Source organism: Eleutherodactylus coqui, chromosome 5, assembly GCF_035609145.1.
Source record: "Eleutherodactylus coqui strain aEleCoq1 chromosome 5, aEleCoq1.hap1, whole genome shotgun sequence".
In the NCBI taxonomy this organism is placed as follows: domain Eukaryota; kingdom Metazoa; phylum Chordata; class Amphibia; order Anura; family Eleutherodactylidae; genus Eleutherodactylus; species Eleutherodactylus coqui.
Genome location: NC_089841.1, coordinates 157,751,872 through 157,776,737, shown reverse-complemented (window position 1 = coordinate 157,776,737; position 24,866 = coordinate 157,751,872). Strand labels below are relative to the sequence as shown.

At 41.3% G+C, this 24,866-nt stretch overlaps 1 protein-coding gene across 2 annotated transcripts in view; it reads right to left on the bottom strand.

Annotated features, from left to right (window-relative positions):
* Positions 1–4,523: 4,523 nt before the first annotated feature.
* Positions 4,524–24,866, bottom strand: part of TXNRD2 (thioredoxin reductase 2) — a 107,706-nt gene continuing 87,363 nt past the window's right edge. For both annotated transcript variants that reach the window (XM_066603474.1, XM_066603475.1), the window contains 4 exons: positions 24,429–24,500; positions 21,266–21,363; positions 9,557–9,917; positions 4,524–4,899 (listed from right to left, as the gene is read on the bottom strand). In XM_066603474.1, coding sequence (XP_066459571.1) covers positions 9,794–9,917; positions 21,266–21,363; positions 24,429–24,500 — 294 coding nt within the window. In that variant the 3' untranslated portion in view covers positions 4,524–4,899; positions 9,557–9,793. The remainder of the gene's footprint in view (positions 4,900–9,556; positions 9,918–21,265; positions 21,364–24,428; positions 24,501–24,866) is intronic.

Below are 24,866 nucleotides of genomic sequence, written 5' to 3'. Positions count from 1 at the left end.
ATCGCCAGAGGCAAATAATAAATTAACACAACTGTATATATCAGTGTTATGTAACATCAACTAGACTCTATAAAATGAAGAGGGCGTCTACCAACCAATGTCATCATTGTCAGGCGCCGGGTGCAAACTTCAACCACCTAATATGGAGCTGCCCAAACATCTATGTGTACCGGAGGGAGGTCACAGAATTTAGAATGGAAGCGCCGGTCCAACCTGACCCGAGCATATGTTTGTTGGGCATTTTAAATGAAGAGCACTGGCAATTCCATGACTGGATAGGCTTTGCAAGGCTCTGTTTCCGGCCCGCAAGGTGATAGCTCTCAGATGAATGAATAGGCGTTCCCCCACGCTCTAAAAGTGGCAGAACATTGTCTTGCCATTATAAAAAGATAGTTTATAAAAATAGGAAGTGCCAGTAGAAATTTAACAAGGTGTGGGGGGACACAACTCCTACGCAAAATCTGCTCCAAGGCCTGTTGAACAGGACTGTGGTTGGACCTGTCTAGTAAAATGGGTACCAGATGTTAATTTTTACTGTTATGGATGCCTAATGAACTAGTGTATTGTAATTACGTATAGGATGTGGGTAATGTACCCATGTAGTTCTCCCTTAATTTGAAGCATTTATATTGTATGCAAAGTTTCTGCCTTTATACCATAAGGTTATAATTAGTTAAAAAAAAAAACAAAACAAAATCTGCACTGCAAGTCCCAAAATCCTTTTTGCTTATTTTCAATCTCCAAGATCCCATATGCATTTGTCTGTGTTTTTAACAACCTTTTTCTAGGCTAGTGTCCAGGTAGTGATATCTAGACATGCATGTTGGACAAGATCACTTTAGCCAGCCCTTGGAATTATGTGGGGCTAGACTGGGAAGCATGAGATACACGCGCTGCAAGAGAACCTGGGCCAGTTAATTACTGGAGCACATAGGTCAAAAATGTCATTAGTTCAGCGGTGTTTAAATACAGGTTTGTTGAAATTGAGCACGACTCCCAGACCAACGCTTTCAAAAGCAAAACACGTGTCAGGGTAAATGCCATCTTGGTGGTATGTTACTTTACTTATTGATGTCTTATTTTACTTCCATCGCACTTTATTTTTCAAGATAGCTACAAAGAATTGTGTTCTTCAGGGTCCATGTCAATTTTTTATGTGTACTTTGTTATTACATGCTATGTTACTACTGTGTATTTACATACGATGTTGCTATATTTTAGTTAACTGTAAACTTAACTGAAGCGACAAATGTCAGGCAGCTGCTGCCAAGGCAAATAGGATCAGTGTGCATCAAAAGAGGTATAGGGCCACACTGGTCAGAACACACATGGAATATTGTGTACAGTTTTGGGCACTGGTACTCAAGGAGGACATATCAGAGCTTGAATGGGCAACTAAAGTAATCAATGGAATGGGTGGACTACAATCCCCAGAGAGGTTATCATAGTTATGGTTAGGCTACATTCACACAAGTGTGAATCTCGCAATGCACAAAACTTGCACAAATATGAACTCCATTCTTTTGAATGAACATACACATGAGCTATTTTCTTCCCTCACAGCGAAGCTGCAAGGTAAAAAATAAAAATCGCTGCATGTCCTATTTTTTCGCATCCCTCGGAACACATCGCCTATTGTTTTCAATGGGTAAAAATCAAACACATTGTGTGCACGCGAGTGCAATATGATGTTTCCCATTGGAATCAATGGCCGAACCTCCAATGCACATGAAACAAGCATTGGAAGACTGGAATTTCAGAGAAGTTATGCAAGGAGTTTTTGGATAAAAAACGTCTTGAATCCGTGAGTAAAACGCACGTTGACTAACACGATATCGGGCCGATATCACACTTGCCGGTGTGAAGGTGGCCTTAGTTTAGAAAAAAAGACGGCTAATGGGTGACGTAATAACTATGTATAGATATATCAGGAGACAAAGGGCCTGGATATTTTCTTGAGTGCATCAATATAACATACTATAGTCCCTGATTACTTCAGAAGGATTGTTCATCCCAGGAATTATTCTGACTTCCACATTTAGAGTCGGGAATGATTTTTTACCTGCTCACATTACCTACAACTGACGTTTTCATCCCATCTTTTTCCCTGTTGTGTGACTCAATACTTTTTTCAAACTCTTATTGGGTTTATTAAATAAAGAATCCTATAACTCAAAGATAAAAACAGCTACGCAAAAGGCAGAGAAGGTATAACTTAAAAATATAAGAAAAAAGGGAGGATATGGAAGATGAAAAGAAAAAACTATAGCATTACATCATACTGCAGGAGCGATCAAAGCGTTGCATGTTGTGGTCCCCCAGGCTGGGCTAAAAAAAAAAGTTAAATTAATCATAAAACAAAAATACATAATTGGTACCACCACATCCGTAAAAGTCCGATCTATCAAAGTAGTGCATTATTTACTCTGCACAGGGAACGTCATCTGAAAAAAAGTAAAATAATGCCAGAAATGCACTTTCAGTCACCCTGTCTCCCAGTAAAAATGCAATAAAAAGCAATCAAAAAGTCGTTTGTATTCCGAAATGGAACTAACGTAAACTACAGGACATCCCGCAAAAAATGAGCCCTTGCACAACTATGTTGACGGAAAAATAAAGTTATTGCGCGCAGAAGATGGTGGCAGAAAATAATTTTAAAAACCCAAAACATGCAAGTTTGGTATCGTAGTAATCATACTGACCCATAGAATAAAGTTATCATGTCGCTTTTGTTGCAGTTTGTGTGCCGTAGAAACAAGACTCACTGAAAGATGGTGGAATATCAATTTTTTTTCATTTTACTCCACTTAAAAAAAATTCTACGTTTGTCAGTACATTATGTGGTACATTACTTAGCACCATTGAAAAATACAACTCGGCCCACAAAAAACAAGCTCAATACCCAGGTCAGACGCCTTCCATTGAGAACAAAAATGTAAAAAAGATAAACTATTCCCATCATCACAGATTAGGATTCATATAGTTAAACCTCAGATTCAAAAATAGACAGAGCATTAATAAGACTGTGTGAAGATAATTACAAAAAATTGTCTGTGTGTACTTAAAGGGGTTTTGTCATAAAAAAAAAATTCTATACTCACCTATTCCTCCCCAGGCAGACTCCTTAACACATCCTCTCTAGTCCCCTCGGTCACGTCACCTCCAGCCAGCCGGATCTCCCTGTTATGAGTCCCCCGGGGGACTGCAGGAGACGATTGGGGGGGAGAAGATGAGGTAAGTAAACTGCCTGGGGAGGAATAGGTAAGTATATAATTTTTTTTTGATGACCCCTTTAAATTCATTAAGCCTGATGAGGGGCCCTGAGAGGTTTGAAAGCTCGCATTAACATCATGTATTTTTATTAAAGGGGTTCTGACATTAAAAAAAAAAAATTGTACTCACCTTGCCTGGCCAGGACCGATCACCAGGCATGTCCCCTCCAGCTGGCATCTTTTTTCTGTGGCTTGTAGAAGCAGAGCAGGAGCGGTCAAAATGACCGCTTCCTGCTCTGCTCCGTCAGTCAGCCACTTCTGAGGTGAATGGACGGGCCGCCCACAGCAAGCACGTCACAAGCAGTGCTTGCTGTGGGCGGCCCGTCCGTCCTGGCTGAACTCCGAGATTCTGTGCGTGCGCAGTGGAGACGCGGCCCGTCCTGACTCCTGTCAGAGGGCACCTCTCCACTGCGCGTGATCCCGGAGCAGCGCGGCTCGTGGAGGAAGAAGAGGAAGAGCAGCGCCTGCTGGGAGATGACCCCCCCCGATGTCAACAACAACAGGAGACAAGGTAAGTATTATGTTTTTATGTTTTAACAGCCATTAAACCGTGGGTTCCCTGGGTCCATTAGGCAGACCAGGGAACAATGGCTGCTAAAGCATAAAAACATTATTCATGTCAGAACCCCTTTAACCATTAAAAGGTATCATATCCACAAGATTACTTGGTTTCTCTTGCTGGGAACAATCACATCTTAAATTTACATTCACATAAACCAAAAGTATCCAGTGTTTTAGTTGAGGCGTTTTGCTTAAGCAAGAGGCTCCATGGTGAGAGAGAAAAGGTATGAGGATAGCAGGCAGCCCTGTTTGGCGCCTCTCTTGGTGTCCTGAGCAATTATTTTAAATATATTTTTTTATTGCAATACAATTCAGTGAGGTTTATTCATGAGATTTGGGTTTTCTAGCACTTATCCTTGCATATAGAAATGATCAGCATTACAGCTCCGCCTGAATTTAGGAAAGAGTAAATGTCACCTGTATTAACTGTATTTACACACCGATATTTTTCCGCTAGTTTTGTGTGTTGCGAGATGCACAAAAACAGACCCCATTATTTGCAAGGGAGATAGAAGGATCACGGCATGTCCTCTTTCTGCGAGTCTCTCATGAAAGTAGTACATGCAGATGTGCAGGGTCCTGCACATCGTACAGCACACGGACTCTGTTGGCTGTGTAAATACACCCTTAGTAAGCGATTTACAGCCAACTTTACCATCCACTCAATACAGAGACAGTCATTGTTTATTTTTCATATTTTTTTTATTAGTCATTAAACAGATTCAACAAAAGAACCAGTAGATCCTCTGGCCGATGCATCTCAGACGAGTTTACACACAGGCCATCATTCGCTGGATTCATCATCTGTTTCTATTTTTTTTTAGGTTTGATGATAATTTGACCATCTCTGAAAGAAGAAGCCATAATGTTGCCTGCATGGAACAGAACATCAGCGTGCACAGCAGCACTAATGTATCCATCAGATACACCTACATATTTTATATATATACACACATATACAGATATATTTATAAATGTACCATCTTTAATGTAGCCTTAAGAATCACAAAAGTCTTTCTTTGCTGTTTTGAATCTCTTCATTCTTTGTAGCGAATTAAGACGCCAACTGAAAAGGAAAGGATAGATAATATTAATACAGGCAATAACTAGGCCAGCCTCACACAGGCGTAAGCGTACTGGCGTGCGTCTCTGTGCATATTTTATTGTATTTTTTGCATGAGCATGCCCTACGTATTTACACATGTAAAAAAACACGCAAGCATGCTCCTACTGATATCAATGGGCAAGTTTAATATTTGCCATCTTGTGCATAATACGCACGGAAGTAGAAAATGCTGCATTTTTTTTGCGCAAACGAAATGTGCATGCAATATACACTCATGTGAACGAACCCAGTGAAATAAATGGGTTCTACCTACTGCTTAATATGCAGCATAAATGCATTCGTGTGAATAAGCCGGTAATCATTTCTAGTGTAAATGCACAACAGTGTTTATTGATGATGTACACATACAACTCGTTCTTCTCTTTATAGTACGGGTAAATGGTGGGGATCTACCATTTACAAAAGTATATGACATAGTCCCTTTCACACACTACTATTAATCTCACCAAAAAATGTCCTAATCCTCTCTCATGGTAAAGGCACACAGTCCGGTCAGGATGCAGTTTTGATGCAGTCAAAAGCCTCATGTTTTTCTTTTGTCACGAAGTTGCTGCATTTTTATTTTTTTTTTTAAACCAAGAGTCATAACTTAATTTTTTCCACATCGTGAGCTGCTCTTTTACGAGATGAATTGTATTTTTTAATAGTACCATAAAATGTACCATATAGGCCCCCTGCACACGGGTGGAAATTCTGTAGCGGGATTTCCCGCAGAAATTCCGCCCGAGCCCGCCTGCATAGGATTGCATTAGATAATGCAATCCTAGGCACACAGCTGCGATATGTCTGCGTGAAAACACACGCGGAAAACAAATTGTGGTATGTTCTATTCCTGTGTGGGTCTCGCAGGGGCAGAAATGTAAGTAGTGACGGGCCACCTTCACTCTGCGCATTCGCTGGCTGTTCGGCAGCCGGTGCATAGCAGAGATGGAAGACGCCGGGAGCGGGTGAGCCGCAGGCCTCTGCAGGGGCATGGGTCCGCATTCCGCTGCAAGAATTCTCGGTTCCCCCGGCTGTCTGCAGGCGGCCTATATGTATTAAAAAAGGTTTAAAATTTTTAAGTGGGGTGCAATTGAAAAAAATGCAAATGCTCCATTTTTCAGGGGGTTTTAATTTTGTTGCGTCCATTTTATGGTAAAAACGACATGTAAACTTCATTCTCCGGGTCAGCACCATTATGATGAGACTGCGTTTACATTTTGTTTTACTAACGTAAAAAAATTGAAAGTCCTTTCATTCGAAAAAAAAAAAAAGAAGCTTTTTGTCATCATATCCAGAGCCCTAGAACATTTTATGTTTCTGCTTTTCTGCTGTGTAAGGGCCCACTTTTTGGGGGGAGGGGTGACCTGTAGTTTTTATTGCTACCTTTTTTGTGTGCACATTATTACATTTTTGGGGGGACACAGAGCAATTCTGGCTTTTTATGTATTTTGTAAATAATGCAATACTTACATAGTTCTGCCTTTTTCGTACGTGGTGATAATTATGTTTAATTTTGAGGGAAAGCTTTTTTGAATATTTGATTTTCATTTTCTCAAATTTTATGTTCCCCTAAATTTTACACTATTTTGTACTTGCAATTGTATGATCACTTTTACAATATACTGCAATACTTCAGTATTGATATGGTTAAATTTACCACTGGCACCCTAAACTCGCACCATGGAGGTGGGGAAGCACACCTCCTCCTGCTAACAGTCCTGCCGTGGTCGGGAGAGACCATGCATGTTAGCTGTCAAACAACAACGATCGTGCTAGCTCTGATCGTGTCTTTTTGCGCTGAATGCCAGCTGTCAAAAATGGCCAGCGCCTGCTGGATATTGAGTGGGCTTGGCTCCCAAGCCCCCTTTATACCCACCCCGCATCTCAGTGAGGAAAAAGGGGTTCAAGACTACTTTGTTGGTACTGGTTTCTAGTATAATGTAATGCTAAGTAGGAAGTAATGGGTGCACCCCCACAAATTTTTGGACCATGTTGTAGAGTGTTCTGCACGCATGAGGAGAAGCTAGTGTGGCCGGCCCTGTGATTCGGAGCTCAGCTTCGAATAAAAAAAGTCTACTGATTTTGAAACACCGCAGCATTTCAGAATAAAACTTCCACAGGGGCAAAAGGCATCCCTGTCCCAGATTCAGGCTGTCTGTGGTTTGGGCAGCACGAACCTGATGTTAGAATCTCTGTAAGTGTACCCTTTGGCTTATCTATATTTGCAACATAGCAGTTAATTTTCACTATGCCACGAATACATGTGAACACATCAGATACAATGGGCATGTATTCTAAATAAATTTAAAAAAAAATATTAGCATATATAACATTGTAAGGAAATTCTGTGCAAGAAAATAAAATAAATACCTATCAAAAATCTGTAAAAGGGACTAATATAGGATAATCAGCAGCAGGCAGCGGACTTTAAATAGCACATGGTGTGAGTGAGAAGTACAAGCTTTTGTTTTCATTACAGTAAGAACTGGGACTCCCAAATCCCACCTGGAAATCAGGCGCACAGATCATCAGCTCAGATATCCGAAGCCTTATGAAGTCCTGATACATGTTCCTTGGCTATTGGAACATTCAACGTCAGATGTAATTTTTTAGATCTCCTTGTGGGGAAGAAATGCCGGGCTAGTGATATTAGGACAAGGTTTCCTCAGGATGTCCTCTGTTATGTTTTATTGTGCTAAAGGAGACGGCAAGCCTTTGATGGTGGCTAGGAGCGTGATGTGGGTTTCAAGAATATTTAGAGGCATAGCCGCAAATTATGGGCAGAAATCCAAAAGTATTTTTGTTCTCAATCCATTTCCTCCTGTACAGTAATTGAAATGATGCAGGCTTCGAATGAGCTTCACAAAGTGACAGTCTACAGCGAGGCAGAATGTGATCTAGATAGAAACAAGCCACTCATCTAACCATGTTCAAGTCATAGGGAAAATCTTAGGCCGTCTCACACTGGGATGCCAAAAGATCACGGAAAGTTAATATGCTTGTTCCTAGTAATGAATCATTAATTATTAAATCCGAGTTACATCATTCCAGTTTTCAAATGCACTCATTATGCCAAGCTGTAAACATGCGGGCGTTGATATCAAGGTGATATAAGTCAATCGATTGAGCCAGAAATGACCTAATATATAGTGAACAAACAATAGCCTTAAGAAAAAAAAAAAAAGTCATCATTCAGGTACTGTGTGCATTAGTCACAGCTCCTAGTGGGCAATTGGATCACTGAACAGTGGAGGGGCTGAAAAGTGATCAACTACATTGCTGATTCCTTTTTAAAGACAGCTGTAGTCTGGCAGCTTGTTTTGGACAACTGCTCCACTTTTCTTTTAGGCCGCCTGCACACGGTCGGGTTTGCATTGCAGAATTCGGAGCGGGTGTCCGCCTCCGGATTCTACAGCGAGTACTTTCCATATAGAATGTATGGAAAAGAGGTTTTTCCTGTACACGAACGGAAATCAATTGCGGATTCCGCGCAGATCGCTTCCATTGAAGTCATCCGATCCATGGCCCGTCCTCAATTAACATTGCGGAAAGGTTGTGGGTATCCGCATCATCGCTAGGTGATTAAGCAGGAAAAGCAGAAGTTTAAAAAGAAAAATCTGCACTGTGCATGTCCGACGATTCGCCGTGAGGACCATCCGCAGTACAGAGAAGATACAGAAAAGGCAGGTACGCGCAGATGCCGATTGGGCACAGGGTCGGATTCTGCTGCGGGCTCCTGTAGGTGGAATCCGACTCGGTCGGGTGCATCTGGCCTTTCACTGGTTTTGCCAAATGTTCCCCATTATATAACTGCAGTCATCAATACATTGCTAAAATGAAGTGATTTCTAAACTCCCTGTGGCTGTCATGTTGCTGACACCATTTATCACAACCTGTATTCTGTGACCGGGCTGAGCATAGTGCCTCTGGCAATTATGGCAGCACATAGTAAGGCTGGATTCACGCAACTGTTTGCACATGCACTAAATAGAACCCATTGATTTCAATGGCTTCGTTCACATAAGTGTTTTTTGTATGCGCAAGTCCGTCATGCAAAAAAATACACAGCATGTTCTATTTTCCTGCACATTTGTGCCGGAAAAGAGCACATCTTGAACTTATTACACTATTTGGCCATTTCAATGGCTGAGAGCATCGTTCCTCATTTTTTTGCGTATGCAAAAGGCACCATAAAAAACGTAGTTGCATACGCAAATGCGCAATGCCCAATGTGCAATACAGCAGCGCAAATACGCATACACTGGTGTGAATCCGGTCTAAGTCTCTCTGGTCACTCCACTCCCAGCATTATGGCACCTGATCTGTAGAAACAGGTGGAAGCATGCTGGTAGCTGGAGAGAATAGTGACCAAACTTACTAAAGTTTTCACTGGAAAAAGCTAAACGACTGAGAAATTGTATGAAAAAGTTGAACTAAATGGGTTGAGATAAATGAATGCGATTCGGTGGACGACTGGCATTACACATGGTTAGATGATTTATGCTACACTGGAGGAAATGTAAAGAGGCTCCTCATCTCATTCATCCCGACTCTTCTCTAATGAATGAACTCTAAATATAGCAGGGTTCCCATCGGATCCAGTTACACCACGTACCTGTGACTCCAGCATCTTCTGGTCTGCAGTTCCACCTCCTGGATGGTAGGAGTATTAGACTGGATCTCAGAAAACTTCAGTCTTATTAACTCCTTGGCATGTGATAAAATATAAGAGACAGGAGGAATGCACTATATGAATCGCTGCGGGCCGTGTAGGTGGCAGAAGCACGTTGATGGTTCTCCAGCTTTCATGCAGACAGATGGGTCCTTTCCTTCTCAGAGATGGTGATTAACCTCAGCAAGCCGTGACTGTAGGATCCAGGCCTGAACGTTTAGTGATGTGCAGCTTGGTCACTTCCTCGGCACATGTAGGATGTATGCCCACTGTACTCATCAGCTGAGGATAGGTGGCGCCACACCTGTCAGACAAGAGGAATTACACAAGACATAGTTCACTGGTATTATCACTGTCAGAAAACCACTTAAACGGGAATGAACTTTTATAGACTGCATGCACAGATCTCATTAAGTGCCCTAACAATGTAACACATACATTACAAATGTGGTACCTGTGAGAAGATCTGTGGATCTCTACATTTATCTAGCCTTGTTCCAGATGTTCATACCATACCCCTTGTCCAGTTTACAAAAAACATTTTCATATACCCTATGAGGGAAATCTGCGTAAGAGGAGGATCCTCTGGGTAGTGGCTCTCTTGCTCTGGAAAACTTGTGCCGTTTTACACTGACAACCTATAGATTTAAATGGGCACAGTGTAATGCTTGGTCTGCCCTGTGATGGCGCTGCAGAAAAATTTAATATATAGGGCATATTTTTTCGCAGCTGAAAATCAACAAACACTGATCAAAAAATACATCGAAATCTGCACTATTTGTGTGAATTTTGCCATAGATATGCAGCATACTTCACCCCTTCAATTTACGCACCATTGGTGCGGATTTTCCACTACATGTGAAGTACCCAAAGGATATGGTTATACTGCGGAATCCATGTTGGATTCTTCAGCATGCATTATGCCCCTGAAGACCATGACAAAAATCTATATAGAAGAGAATGAGAAAATAGCTCGGAACCACCCAAGCAGAAAATCTAAAGAATGTATATAGATTAAATTAAAAGGTAGGAAACACAGATTGAATATTAGGAAAACTTTCTGACAGTGAGGGTGATCAATGAGTGGAACAGGTTACCACAGGAGGTGGTGAGTTCTCCTTTAATAGAAGTCTACAAACAGAAGCTGGACAGGCATCTGTCTGGGATGACTTAGTGAATCCTGTATTGATTAGGGGGTTGGAGCCGATGACCCTGGAGGTCCCTTACGACTCTGATTCAAATGTATGAGAGAATGAAACTGTACATTCCTAACATGTCAATCAAAAGGAAATAGCAAAAGACTGAATGTAAAACATATGAAGTAGCAAAAGCATTAACCTTGAAACCTTTTCAACCACAGCAATGCATGGGAAAGGTTTTATCTGTGCCATCAGTTAAAGATACAAAAAGAAAGTAGAGAGAGATTTCTACCTAAAAATGTTTTATTTAGGAGGCGGCCGTGGAGCCGATCGTAAGGGGTGAATTATTCCAAAAAGCCCAAACCTTGGGACATCGTCAATTCATATATACTACTTTTTTTTTAAAGAGATAATTGAATCTGGATTCAGTTAATAAATTCTTAGTGCAGGACGATGTTCACCCATCCATCCAATAATGCCAGTCTTTTACTTGGCAGGACTACATATTTTCTAAAAAAAAAAAAACTAAACAAAACCCTGGAGTGGTATTGCCAAAGTTCTTCATCAAGTATACCAACTAGACAAATTTTAGGGTCTAAAGATATGGGTACATTTAGTAAAGAAGACAGAAAGGAGATAATTTCAGAGCAGAGTGAATACATACCATTACATGACTAAATCAAATGCCAATAGTCTGCCGAAGGCATTCTACACATCATACAGTGTCACAAGTGGAGTCTGCCCATATGGAATAATATAATTGGAGTCAAAATATGACCGATATGTGACACATAGGATGGATGTAGTAGAACTGTGTGTGAATCAGCATGTAGCAGAGCTGTGTGTGTAGTAATCAGGATGTATGTAGTAGAGCTGTGTGTGTAATGTGTGTGAATCAGGAGCTGTGTGTGTAGAGTGTGGGAATCAAGATGGATGTAGTAGAGCTGTGTGTGTGTGATGTGTGGGAATCATAATGGATGTGCAATGTAGCAGAGCTGTGTGTGTAATATGTGGGAATCAAGATAGCTGTAGTAGAACTGTGTGTGGCATGTAGTAGTTTGGTAGAAAGTACTGTATATTGGATAAACCGACAGCAGCTACCAGAACCTGTGATGACGTGTCAGTCATGTGATCACATGACCAGGGGCTCATCACTGAACCTAGAAGTCTAGTGATGTTGGAAATCAGGATGGATGTGGATGTAGCAGAGCTGTGTGTGACACAGGATAGATGTAGCAGAGCTGTGTGTGTAATGTGTGCGAATCAGAATGGATGTAGTAGAGCTGTGTGTGTTATGTGTGAAGATGATTATTGATGTACCATGTAGCACAGCTGTGTAGCGCACTGTGCCACCAGAAACACTGGTACTATGATTTCCTAATAATTACTAGTCAGTCTAATATTAGGCTTTGTGGTCAATGTAAAAATGCAAGATTTTAGGATTTTTTAAAAATAGAGATTATGACCAAAAATTGGCTTCTATCCATCCCATTGCGATTTTTTTTTGCCTTCCTCTGGATCAGCATTGGTGGGAGAGGTGTTAGGCTGAACGGGATGGACATATGTCTTTTTTCGGCCTAACATACTATGCTACATAATACGCCATTCTCTGTTGACACATTCCCTTCAAGGGCCCTAAAAAATACACAGTCCCAACAACAACAAAAAAAAAATCAAGCATCTAGAAAGAGCTGTCGTTTTGCTGCAAAACTCAGCATGCAGTTACATCTTGTGCAGATATGCAAATAATTAAGTTGTGTTGTAATTAGATGAGCCGTCTTGCCACCTGAGGCCCTAGAAGTGGTACCACCCTTGGCCTATAAAACCGCACTCAGAGGCGAATTGTGTGTAGTGGACCACTTTTTCTGCTCTTGTAGAGCTTGTTGACCACTAGACATGCTCCTACAATGCATTTAAAAGAGATTTTGCCCAATTCACAGAATTTGAGAGGGGGCGCTTTATTGGAATGCAAACTGTATTGACAAACTGCCTGCCAACTGGGTCGTTCTGACCAAACTGTTAGGATGTGTGAGGGCATGCACAGAAGGCAAGCGGGCCCAATATGTTATTGATAGACCACCAATTTAGAAGATTGTCTAATCGTCCAACAAGCATGAACAGTCCACCTGTTTCATTATCCACCATCCAGAGATAGGTGGCACTATCGTTTCAGGCCCCTTTGTCTGTCTGAACCATCTCTAGGCACTTTGCTGAAAGATACTTGGTCTTACAAAGCTCATAAAATGTACTGCCTTTGACACATGCCCCCTTGCCTCCATTTGCAATGGTGTCATGAACGATAAAACTGGACTGGTTGCGTTTAGCGCCAAATCCAGGGTTATTTGGGGCACCGACGACGACCATTTTTGGGTCTTGAGACCTAGGGGTGAGCGCTTCAATCCAGCCTTTGCTGTAGAGCAGCACACTGCCCCCACTGCTGGTGTAATGGTCTGGGGGGCCATCACATACAACAGTCAGTCACCCCTAGTAGTGGTACGAGGGACAATGACAGCTTAGCAACATGTTCAGGACATCCTGCAGCCACATGTGTTCCTCTCATGGCAGGACTTCCAAGAGGAGAACACCCGGCCACACAAAACATTGCAACAGTTCCGTGGCCTGCTTGGTCGCCAGATTTATTGCCAGTAAAACATGTATGGGACGATCTGGGACGCCAACTTCGGCAGCCTAGGAGTTTGCACAATCTACAGGCTCAGTTACAGCAAATGTAGAACGCTATGCCTTAGGATACCATACGGAACCTGTATGCCCCCATGCCCGCCTGTATCCAAGCTAGAGTTTGCCCAACAGGGTCCTAGAGCCTCCCTTTAAGGGGTTGGTTTTCTGCAATAAATCATCCTTTTGCCCCGATATTGTAATCACATCTAAACGTTACAATCACACATAGAAAGTTTCATTCCATTGAATGGGTGTCTGGGGGCAAGCCACTTGGCCTTGGCTGTATTTAGATACAAGGCTAGGGTAGCAAACTGAACTTTTGCTCCAGCTGGGGGATCAGAGATTTGTTGTATGTTTCTTATATACTGAGAACTTCTACATATAATGGTCATGGGGAGGGGAATAGAAAGGGGTGCTGTTATGAGCAGCAAAGGGCCCAAGTTGGACAAAAGTTGTGATTAAACGTGCACAATGGATTCAGTATTCTAGTACATTCAATAAACAGGATAAAAGTGTAACTATGCATACACCATATAGATTCTGAAGTTTTAGAGCCATTGCTTCCCCTTAATGGATGCCATCACACAGTCCCATATTGACATTTGATCTGCGTATGCAATTAGTGGCAGAACCATACCAGAACTTATGTAGAGTAAGCAGAGAGAATTGTGTCAGCCTGCCTGGCCCTGAAGTTTTCAGAGGTCTGTCTTTGATCAGATGCTCCAAACACTGTGTCAAACTGCTCCTCTCCTGCCAGCCTGCAGCTATAGACTGACATAACTGAGCAATCGATCAGGAGCTGCCGCTAAAACAGCAGTAATCCAATTTCCAGGCTGTCTAAAAAATGAAGTGTTATGTGCGTGAAAATAAATGACAAGTTACAGCAAGAAGTGTAAAAAAATAAAATAAAGGAAGACATAATTTACCTAGATGAAATGTTAGGTTAACCTATAATTTTTCTTTTGAGAATTGGAAGGATGAGGAGCGCTGTTGTGTGGATTTTATTTTTTTTTACCAATGTAATGTTACCAGGAATTGGAGTTCCAGGAAGATAATTTGCCTATCCTGGTGCATTCTGAGAAGAGTGAAGACATGCCGTTAAGTGGGACGATCACTGTGTTTAGCCAGGTCTAGCTTCTCCAAGGACATCGCCAGACCAAGAATTGGAGCTCCAGGAAAATACTTTGCATATTCCTGATGCATTTTTACGTTTAGTAACATCTCATAGGTTGAATTCTTGACTATTAGAAGTGGACAACAACTGACTATGTGCAACATGGGAGGGGAGAGGAGCCATATGGTGAGCTGCAATGTATTCTATAAGTTTACAAACCTACCAGAGGAAACGAAAAATTTTACCTGCCAGAAATGCAAGCTTGTGTCTCTACTGGAGGAAAAGGTGCAAAGTCTTCAGGAGAGAATAGCTACAATGAAACTCATTAAGGAAGCTGAGGATTTCCTTGACAGAGCAGAATGTTGAAGGAAGAGAAATGTCCAGTGCACCTACAGAAGCAGAGGAATGGAAGCATGTGACCCAAAGAAGCAGGAGAATCAGGAGTCAGCCAGCACCCATACTGCTCAGGAACCAGTACCAGGTTCTCATACAGGAGATAGAACAAGAAATGACTTTACCCTCATTGAACTGTGTAGTAAGCACCAAGAATCCTCTTGGATGGAGGTAAAAAAGTAAGTAGAGTGCTGGTTGTGGGGGGATTCCCTATTGAAAGGAACAGAGGCCGCTGTTTGCAGGCCTGACACCTAGCGAGAGGTGTGCTGTCTTCCAGATGTCTGATAGGCTGTCAAAACTCTTCAGTCCTACAGAACACCACCCATTCCTACTAATACATGTAGGGACAAATGACACTTCAAAAAAGGACCTTGCAACTATCTGCAGAGAATATGAAGACCTCAGCAGGAAATTGAAGGAACTAGGAGCACAGGTGGTCTTCTCATCCATCCTCCCAGTGGATGGCCATGGCATAAAAAGATGGAACAGGATTCTAGAGGTGAACAACTGGCTACGTTGATGGTGCCGGCAGCAAGGATTTAGATTTCTAGACTATCAAGTGAATTACCTATATAATGGACTCCTTGCTAGAGATGTGTTGCACCTTTTAAAGACAGGAAAACATATTTGGTGGGTGCCTTGCTACACTCATCAGGAGAGCTTAAACTAGAACAATATTGGAAGGGAAGTGAAAGGCCAGGCAAAAATATACAGCTAATGAATACAAATGAGAACCTTGCTGTTAGAAGTGGAAAGAAAGAACAAAGACAAAAAATTAAGAAGTAGAGGAGTAAGAAAAAAATCATCATAAACTAAAATGTTTTTATACAAATGTTATCCAAACGATGGCATATGAGAGATAATTGATGCATGTAAATGTTACCATCGTTCACTCTTCGGCTGAACAATGATTTTATGGTGAGCTTAAAACCCATCGCTCAGCCAGAGAGCGATAACAGCAACCGCACATTATGTTCTGCACGGGAATCGGAGATTACATTGTAATCTGTCGAAAGACCATGCGAGAACAATTGAGCTGTGCTCAGAGCATAGACCACATGCTGCGCTCAGCAAACAGCTCCCAGAGGCCTTTTTATATGCAAATGAACCTGATAAAGAGTTAATGGAGATTGTCTTTGCTTGTAAATAGGCCTTTAGAGCTCCTAACACAGGAAGAGAAATATGATGCCATAGGTATCATGAAAATTTGGTTGGATGATACACAAGATTTGAATACAAGGCTTGAACGATACAACTTACTTAAAAGAAACAAGACTTAATAAGAGGGAAGGAGGTGTTTCCTTGTAGGCTAGAAAAGCAAACATCTCCACAGAGATTCAAGTGTCAGAGCATGGTAGTTCTGTAGAAATGGTTTAGGTGAGAATACAAGGAGAGAACAACAGAAAGTACACCATTGTAGGCATTTACTATAGGCCACCCGGACAAGCAGAAAATATGGATGAATTGTTTCCACATCAGCTGGCTAACTTCTCAAAAAAGCACGACATAGTGATCAGGAGACATTTTAACTATCTGGACATTTGTTGGAAATCTCTCTCAGGCAAAAGTAATGGGTCCAACAAATCCTTATCCACTGTTGCTGACAACTTTATCTTCCAAAAGATAGAAGAGAAAACAAGGGAATCTGCTAACTTGAAGGTAATTCTTACCAAACAGGTACGGATTAATTACATCCTAGGATACTGAAGGAAGCAACAGAGGTAATTGCTAAACCACTCGCCGTAATCTTTGAAAATTCGTGGAGAACAGAAGTCCCAGAAGATTGGAGAGAGGCAAATGTTGTCCCTTACTTCAAAAAAGGGAATAGGGTAAATCCAGATAACTACAGGCCTGCGAGTCTGACTTCTATGCTGGGAAATATACTTGAACAAATTATTAAACAACATTTATGCAAGTAATTGGATGAGAATGGAGTAATTGACCAGAGCCAGCATGGGTTTGTAACAAACAAGTCATGCCAGACTAATCCAATTTCCTTCTATGACAAAAATCACTAACGGAGTTGATCAGGGAAATTCAGTAGATATAGTATATCTTGACTTTAGTAAAGCATTTGACAAATAATCTCATACTATCCTTATTGAAAAAAGGACCACATTTGGGATTGACAAGGCAGCCCTAAGGTGGATTCACAACTGGCTAAATGATCGTACTCAGAGCGACTATAAATGGCTGCGCATCCAAGTGGAAGACTGTCTCAAATGGGGAACTGCAAGGCTCTGTCCTACGCCCAGTGTTGTTCAACATTTAATAAATGATCTGCAGATGAGAAAATTGAGTTGAAACTCATCGAACTAGGAGAAATAGCAAACATTAGAAATGGATTCAAAAAGATGTGTCAGAACTTGCCTGAGATCGGAGCTATATAGGAAAATCTGAATGTCGAATGAGGTCCGACACTGGATTGGAAAGGGTTAAGAGAAGCATAGAGTCTAGATCACGTGATGCAATTATCAGCCTCATCTGGAATACCATGTCCAATTCTGGGCTCCCCAATTTAAAAAAAGACATAGACGAACTGATCCAAGGTCAGAAAAGAGCTACCAGGATGGTGAGCGGTCTGCAAATCATGTCCTATGAGGAACTGTTAAAAGATCTGGGAATGTTTAGCTTGCAAAAAAGAAGGCTGAGAGGAGACTTAATAGCTGTCTACAAATATCTGAAGGGCTGTCACAATGCAGAGGGATCAGCCCTATTCTGATTTGCATAAGGAAAGACTAGAAGCAATGGGATGAAACAAAGGGAGGCGATACTGATTAGATATTAGAAAACACTTTCTGACAGTGAGGGTGATCAATGAGTGGAACAGGTTACCACGGGAGGTGGTGAGTTCTCCTTAGGTGGAAGTCTTCATACAGAGACTAAACTGAAATTTGTCTGGGATGATTTAGTGAATCCTGCATCGAACAGGGGGTTGGACCCGATGAACCTCGAGGTTTCAATGAAAAGCAGGGTCTCCTCTACATATGGACTGTTAAACCATAAAATATGTACACGACATAGCAGAAACTGCACCTAAGTAAAAATAACTGGTATTTAGCTGTACAACTTCTGCAATGTTGTTTCTTAGAAATTAGCATGAATTAAAAAGTGGATGTAGGTGGAACCTTCTTTAAAAGAAGCACGAAAGGTTGGGTTAATTTTAGCTGTCTCAGTATTTTGATGGGAATACACATCTGCGCTACAATGTGTGTGTCAAGAAGAGAAGAGCAAAATACTGAGGAAGGAGTGCTACAGCCCTGAAACATGTTAATGTATGCTGGTTTAAAATAAAAACTGGGAAGTTAAGCTAAAATTAACATAATGTCTCAAATTTCTCATTAAAAAAGGTTGCGCCTACATCTTCTTTTTAATTTATGCTGGTTTACACATACGTCCTCCTTCAAAGTTTGTGACGTTTTTGGGTTGGCTGCACTGGTCAAAAACTGGATTGTAATCCCTGTCTCCTTCCTTGGAGGAAAAAAAAAAGGAAAATACTCTACGAAGATACCTGCCTTTGCCTCCTGGGTGTTGCTCCGTCTCCTTTTTTTCTACTATTTTCCAAAGTTTCTTAGAATTTAGCATTGTGCAGTTTCTGTGTTATTCCTCCTGGAAATGTATGAATAAATGGACTGGTATTTTCCAACACAGACTAACAGCAGCAGCACTGATAGCACAAAAGAACTGTAAACACAGTATAATTCTGAGAAAAGATGCTCCAGAATTGTTGTTTCATTAGGAATGCAGGTATTTACAGAAACAGACACCGGAAAGCTAACAGGAGACCTGTAAAGGACCCTTTACAAGCAAAGATAATCTTTCCAATGGGCGAAAGGTTTAGCAATTTATTTGCATCAAGTGTTAATGGCTTTAATGGCCATTAACACTTTATGATCTTCATTTGCATGTAAAAAGACCTCCAGGATTTTTTTGCAGAGCCCAGCATGTGTTTAAACACACTGTCACAGCTACCGCCACATTACATTGTTCTCCTCATGGCTGCCAACACATTCCATTTCTCTACTCCTAGCTAGTGTAAACATGCACGGGGAGAACATCTTGCAATCTTTTGAAAGATGAGCAAAATGCATTCAGATGGAATGTATTTGCTCAGTCTTTCAGTGGCTGAATGATGGAACTTTATGTGAACTAAAATCCACTGTTCAAACGAAAAGTACACAATGCCTACCTTTACATGTAACCATTATCGCTCATTTTTGGCCTTTTGAACGGGTTTTGAGCGATAATGGTTGCGTGTAAAAGGGCCTTAAGTTGGTCAAACAAGAAACATAACATAATAAAAGGGGTATGCAGTGTAGATATATGTACACCCTTCTTGTGACAGGATGGGTCAACAACATCTGATCACTGTAGGGCCCCTGCTCGGGATCGCTGCCCATTAAGCTGATTGAAGGGGCCAGCACCAGCACCTCTTGACTACTTACATCTAAGAATGATCCTGTTTGTACTTAAGACTTCAGTATTATTTTATAGCGGCTGTTCTGAATTCTGAAGGCTTGTCCCATTCACTTCTGAAACATCTAATTGGTTAGACAGAGGGAGTAAACTCCCTCTGTCCTGCATTCATCAATGCCAAAAAAAACTCAAACAATGGCAGAATTGCATTTCTTTTTTCCAATTCACTTAAAAATTTAAAGGGCACATGTCTTGGAGCAAATAGTGTAGCAAGTTGCACAATTTCATTTTGAAAAATGACAGCTGGACAGAAGGTGGATGGTCCCTATTATAGTGAATGGAGTCTATGAGACACCGCTTAGGTCCAGTATGTGCCAGATTCGGGGCTTCCATCTTTCCCCTTGTTTGGCTCATATGAAGGAACAAAACAGTAGATAATGTAGTGCAGGTGTGAAAGTGTCCTAAACGGTTTTTGATACATTATGTGGCAAGTTAAAAGGGGAATCAATTAAAAAATACGAAAACATAAAAAAAATTTATAGCTCTTGGAAGGTGGGGTTGAAAACTTGAAAAATGCGACAGGAAGAGGGTAAGTCTTGAAGAAATTGTTTCGTGTTGTATTAAAAAATAGCAAGATTTGGGGTACATACAATGTATTGTATAATTTTTTTAGTACACCCATGTGACCACTGTTCTGATCATTTGGGGGCACTCTGGACCCATGTTCTTGTAATCATGGAGGGTCCCAGCAATTAAATAATTGTATCACAAAAGCCCTTTAAAAATTCCTCAATGAACTGCCATTGCTGATATGACGGACCAGGAACGTTTATGCTTTCCAAGAAGCTACTCTTTTTTTGCAAGGAATGGTAAACATATTCTTATGAATGACAGCTAGGAACAAGCTTTGAGTGATTGTTTGGAAGCTTCAAAAGATGAAAATAATATTTCAGGCAATCAATCTTCAGCACTTCAACCGAGATCGCATAGGAGAACGCTGTGATATCTTTTTACAATTACCAAAACCTAAGCAGCACATCTTCTCGTGTAAAATGGGGGAATGTGCTGCAGACAGCGATGAAACATTGTGGGGGATGAATGATCGTACGCATTCTGCTTCAGCCTGTGTGAAGGCCAGATCAATGACTGCTGATCTTGTTGATTGGCACTCATTACATGCCTCTGATTGAGCTGTATAAAAGGACCAATAATTCAGAATTCAATTACCCTTTTTTTCTACATCAGACTGACCCGATGTTCGCTATGCGAACATAAAATGTTTCAAAAGTGGTGGTTATGAACTTCTAAATCTGCTTGGTTAGGTGATTATTTAGAGAGTTACTTTGTATTTGGAGCAGATATCTAATATAAAAAAGTCTACAGGTCTCTGTTTGTCTTTCTCTGTCTCTTTCGTTCTTTTGTCCCTCGTGCTCTCTCTGTCTCTATCGCACTCTCCCTGTCTGTTTCTCTGTCTCTCTCTATCACTCTTTCTCCCTGTCTCTCTATCGCCGTCTCTGTCTCTATCGCTCTTGGTTGGGCAGTGTATGGTGCAGCTTAGCAGTGTATGCTGTGTTGCTTAGCAATGCTTCACTCATTCCAGCGCCACCCATAGACTTAACATTGTAACTTTCACCCCGTCTGACAGTCCCTGAATGTATTACACTCACATTTGATGATTGTACGGCACCAATGAGCATGTGTGTCATCTAATGACACCAACATCATCCACCAAAGTGACAGCAAAGGGGGCAAAGTGTGATGTAAGAAAAAGCATGTAGGCTTATTTATATTGGATTTGTCAACATTTTCAAAGTTCTGCTATGTGTCACACTTTTTGGTGGCTTATAATCCTTCACTCTTATGTCTAACCCACAGTTTATTGAAACTTTCTATTTATAAAAATATACACACTTTATTCCAAGGGCAAATCCTTGGATGACTTCTCCAGCATTCGGCCCGATGAAGTGAAGACCCAAAATTCTTTGTTGTGACCCCTTCAGACAAATCATCTATAATAAATGAATAAAATACATTATAAATCACAGTTTAAAAGACATAGCTAGGGTTTTATGGAACAAACTCTCTTGTATTCACATTTGCTGCCATTAAAGAACCACTCCAGTGAAAACATATTGCGGCTTATTTACTATTGAAAATTCCACAGTCTTCAGGCGCAAATTGCACTATAAAATGGACGTACATGCTTTGCACCACATTTACTATGTTTTTTAGAGTTCCGGGCATTTTTTGTCATCGTCGTTGAGTCTGACAAAAGGACGTGGCCAAAAATTATACCAAGTAATTTTTGTTGAAAACTAAGATGACTAAAAGGTGGTCATAACATTTGCCAGATTTATAGTTCAGCAGAGCTTATCTGGCGCATGTTAAGACTGTCCAGTTTGTTTGCACTAAGGCCGGGCTCACACGAACACATCGGATTCCGCATGTGGGAGGCCCGCAGCAGATTCTGGCTGTGAGCCCGGCTGGTGACCCTACGTACCTCATAAAACTGTATTGTGGATGACCGTGGTGGCTTGCAGGTAGGTGGTCATGCGCAATACAGTTGTTTTTCTATGTTTGTATTTCCCACAGCGTCACTTAGCGATGATGCAGGTACTCGCAGCCCATGCGCAATGTTAACTGCATATGGGCTGCAGGTTGGGCGCTTTCACTGACTTCAATGGAGGTTGTCTGCGGCAAAACTGGGCATGCTGCTATTTTTCTTATGCTTGCGGAATACGTAATTCATATCCGCAAGCGGAAGGAAAAATTGAAATTACATGGCTTTCAATGCCTGCACTTTGCCGTGGGAAGTCGGTGCGGATGGCAATTGTGGATTCCGCAATTAAAATCCGTTCGTGTGAGACCCCCTTTTAACTAGAAGTATAAGTCCTATTTTTTTTTCTAAACTGCATGCCTAAACCAGATGTCTCCTATATATATTGCCGAGAACACAAACATATACGCTGGCACCACTTGATAACAATTTGGAATAAACCTGGCTGCACACAATAGAATACCAAACACAAAAATCAAAGAGTCAGGGATGCGCACTACTCACCAGAATAAGCAAAAATGCCAATCTTTATTAAAATGTACACTACCAATAAATAACAATAATCCAAATTAATCTAAAATGTATAAACAGTACAAAATAGCAACCCTTTAAGCCCCCTTAGAACTAGCATTAAAGTGTACAAAAATAGACAGTCACAGTTATAAAGTGCTATTCACGCTGAATGATGCTGTTTATATCACCCTCTTTTCCATGCAGAGCAGCCTCCTGTCAGACATTTATCAGACACCCTCTTGAGTTTTAGATTCTCCCAACCTTCTCTTGCTCTATGCTGTGCTAGCAATCGCAAGATGCACAGCATCAAAGTAACAGTTAAAGCCAGTACCATTTCTGCCTGCTGAGAGTACACTGTAATTATTACCTTCTACATGCTCCTAAATAAGCTAAGGACCATAAATATGCAGCCAGGGAACATGAATGGTCATAGTTTTCATTATAACTGTGTGACAGGAACCTCTAATCATCAGCTGTAACTGTAACGGATTTTATGTATGGCCCCCTTTAAAAAGCCTGCGGGGTACAGTCCATCTAATTTCATCATACAGAAGGTGTTGGTGACTGAAAGTGTTCTCTGCAGAAGTCACATAAAGACAAGTAATTCCCAGCACATCACAATGAGATCACATGACCCAACTGAGGAGAAGGAATCCAAGAATTTTCAGATAGAAAGGAATACCTAAACTAGGAAATACTAGTTAACTGGTGAAAGTTTTTTGTTAATTCCTTATGTAACTAGTCCTTCCGCATATATCAGGAGTGGCTCTTTAATTTTTAACACCACAAGTATTTTGTAGTCGATGGCTGTAATTTAGATCTCCAAATCCATGTGTCTTGTAAATGATGGCATCCCTTGAGGATAAAGCCACCAGACACATTTTAACCCCGTAACGTTTCATGACGCAGAGTTATGTCAGAGGTTCATGGTTTGTATGGATGGTGATCGGGGGTCGCACCTGCTCCATACAATACGGGTACCGTCTGTTTCTGACACCCGCGATCATCACCCATGATGATTGCAGCTGTTAACCCTTTAAATGTCACCATCAAGTCTGACAGCAGCATTTAAATGCCCCAATTGTAGTTCAAGGGATGCCGTTCGATTGCCATGGCAGCCTGTGGCTTCTAAAATCCCCCAGGGCTACTCCTGCAGATTGCTTATCAAGCCATGCCTGTCACATCCTGGTATAATGTAATACTATGATATCACATCATACTGCAGGAGCAATTAAACCATCACCATAGGGTACAAGTTCATGTACCCTATGAGGACAAAAAAAAATTTAATTAGTTTAAAAAAGTAATAATCTTTTTTTAAAAGTAATAAAGGTCCACCCCCATCCTCATATTTATTTATTTTTTAAAATTGGTATGGCTGCATCCATAGAAGTCCGATTTATCAAAGTAACCTTATTTACCACACATGGTGACCGTTGTCAGAAAAAAAATACACTGGCAGAATTACACTTTTCTGATCACCCTGGTGGGGGAAGACTTGTTATTTGTATAGTGCCAACTTATTCTGCAATGCTTTCAATTAATGTGCTTATTACCCCCCAGCAAGCTGGGTACTCATTTTACTGACCTCAAAAGGATGGAAGGCTGAGTCAACCTTGAGATGGCTACCTGAACCATACGGGGATTAAACCAGCCTCCTGATTGGCTGGAATCGGCACACGTGACGGGGCGGGGCTACGCAATGATGCGTATAAGGGGGCGGAGCCAGAACGCCGCTCGTGCCCGGACCGACCAGAAGGGAGAAGACCCTTCTGCGCAAGCGCGTCTAATTGGGCGATTAGACGCTGAAATTAGACGGCACCATGGAGACGGGGACGCCAGCACAGGGAAGGTAAGCGAATAACTTCTGTATGGCTCATATTTAATGCACGATGTATATTACAAAGTGCATTAATATGGCCATACAGAAGTGTATAACCCCACTTGCTGCCGCGGGACAACCCCTTTAAGTAAATAACATTGTGCGGCTATACATAATCTTACCTTTATATAACATTGAGATGTATCTCTTGCAGAAACTGTAAACTCCAAAGGTTTGTAAAATGCATGGAACACCTGAAATACAAATATATGACTTACTGTGTGACTATATGAAGAATCAAACAACAACAAGATCAATTTGCATACATCAGTGTTGTACATAATAATCTTTATTCGTATAGCGCCTACTTATTCCGCAGCGCTTTAACCCTTTCCAATCCATTTATTTTTTCTCACCCATTCTCCCCAGCTCCAAATAAATTGGAGCTGGGAGAATGGGTGAGAAAAAATACATTTTCCCTGCACCCTCCTGATCTGACAGAGTTCAGGAGGGTGCAGGGAGGGACCTGCTTACCTGACCGGCGTCTTGTGCATTCTCCTTCTGCCTCCCGGCTCGGCGATCATGTGACCGCTGGGGTCAGGTGACACCTGGCGGTCACA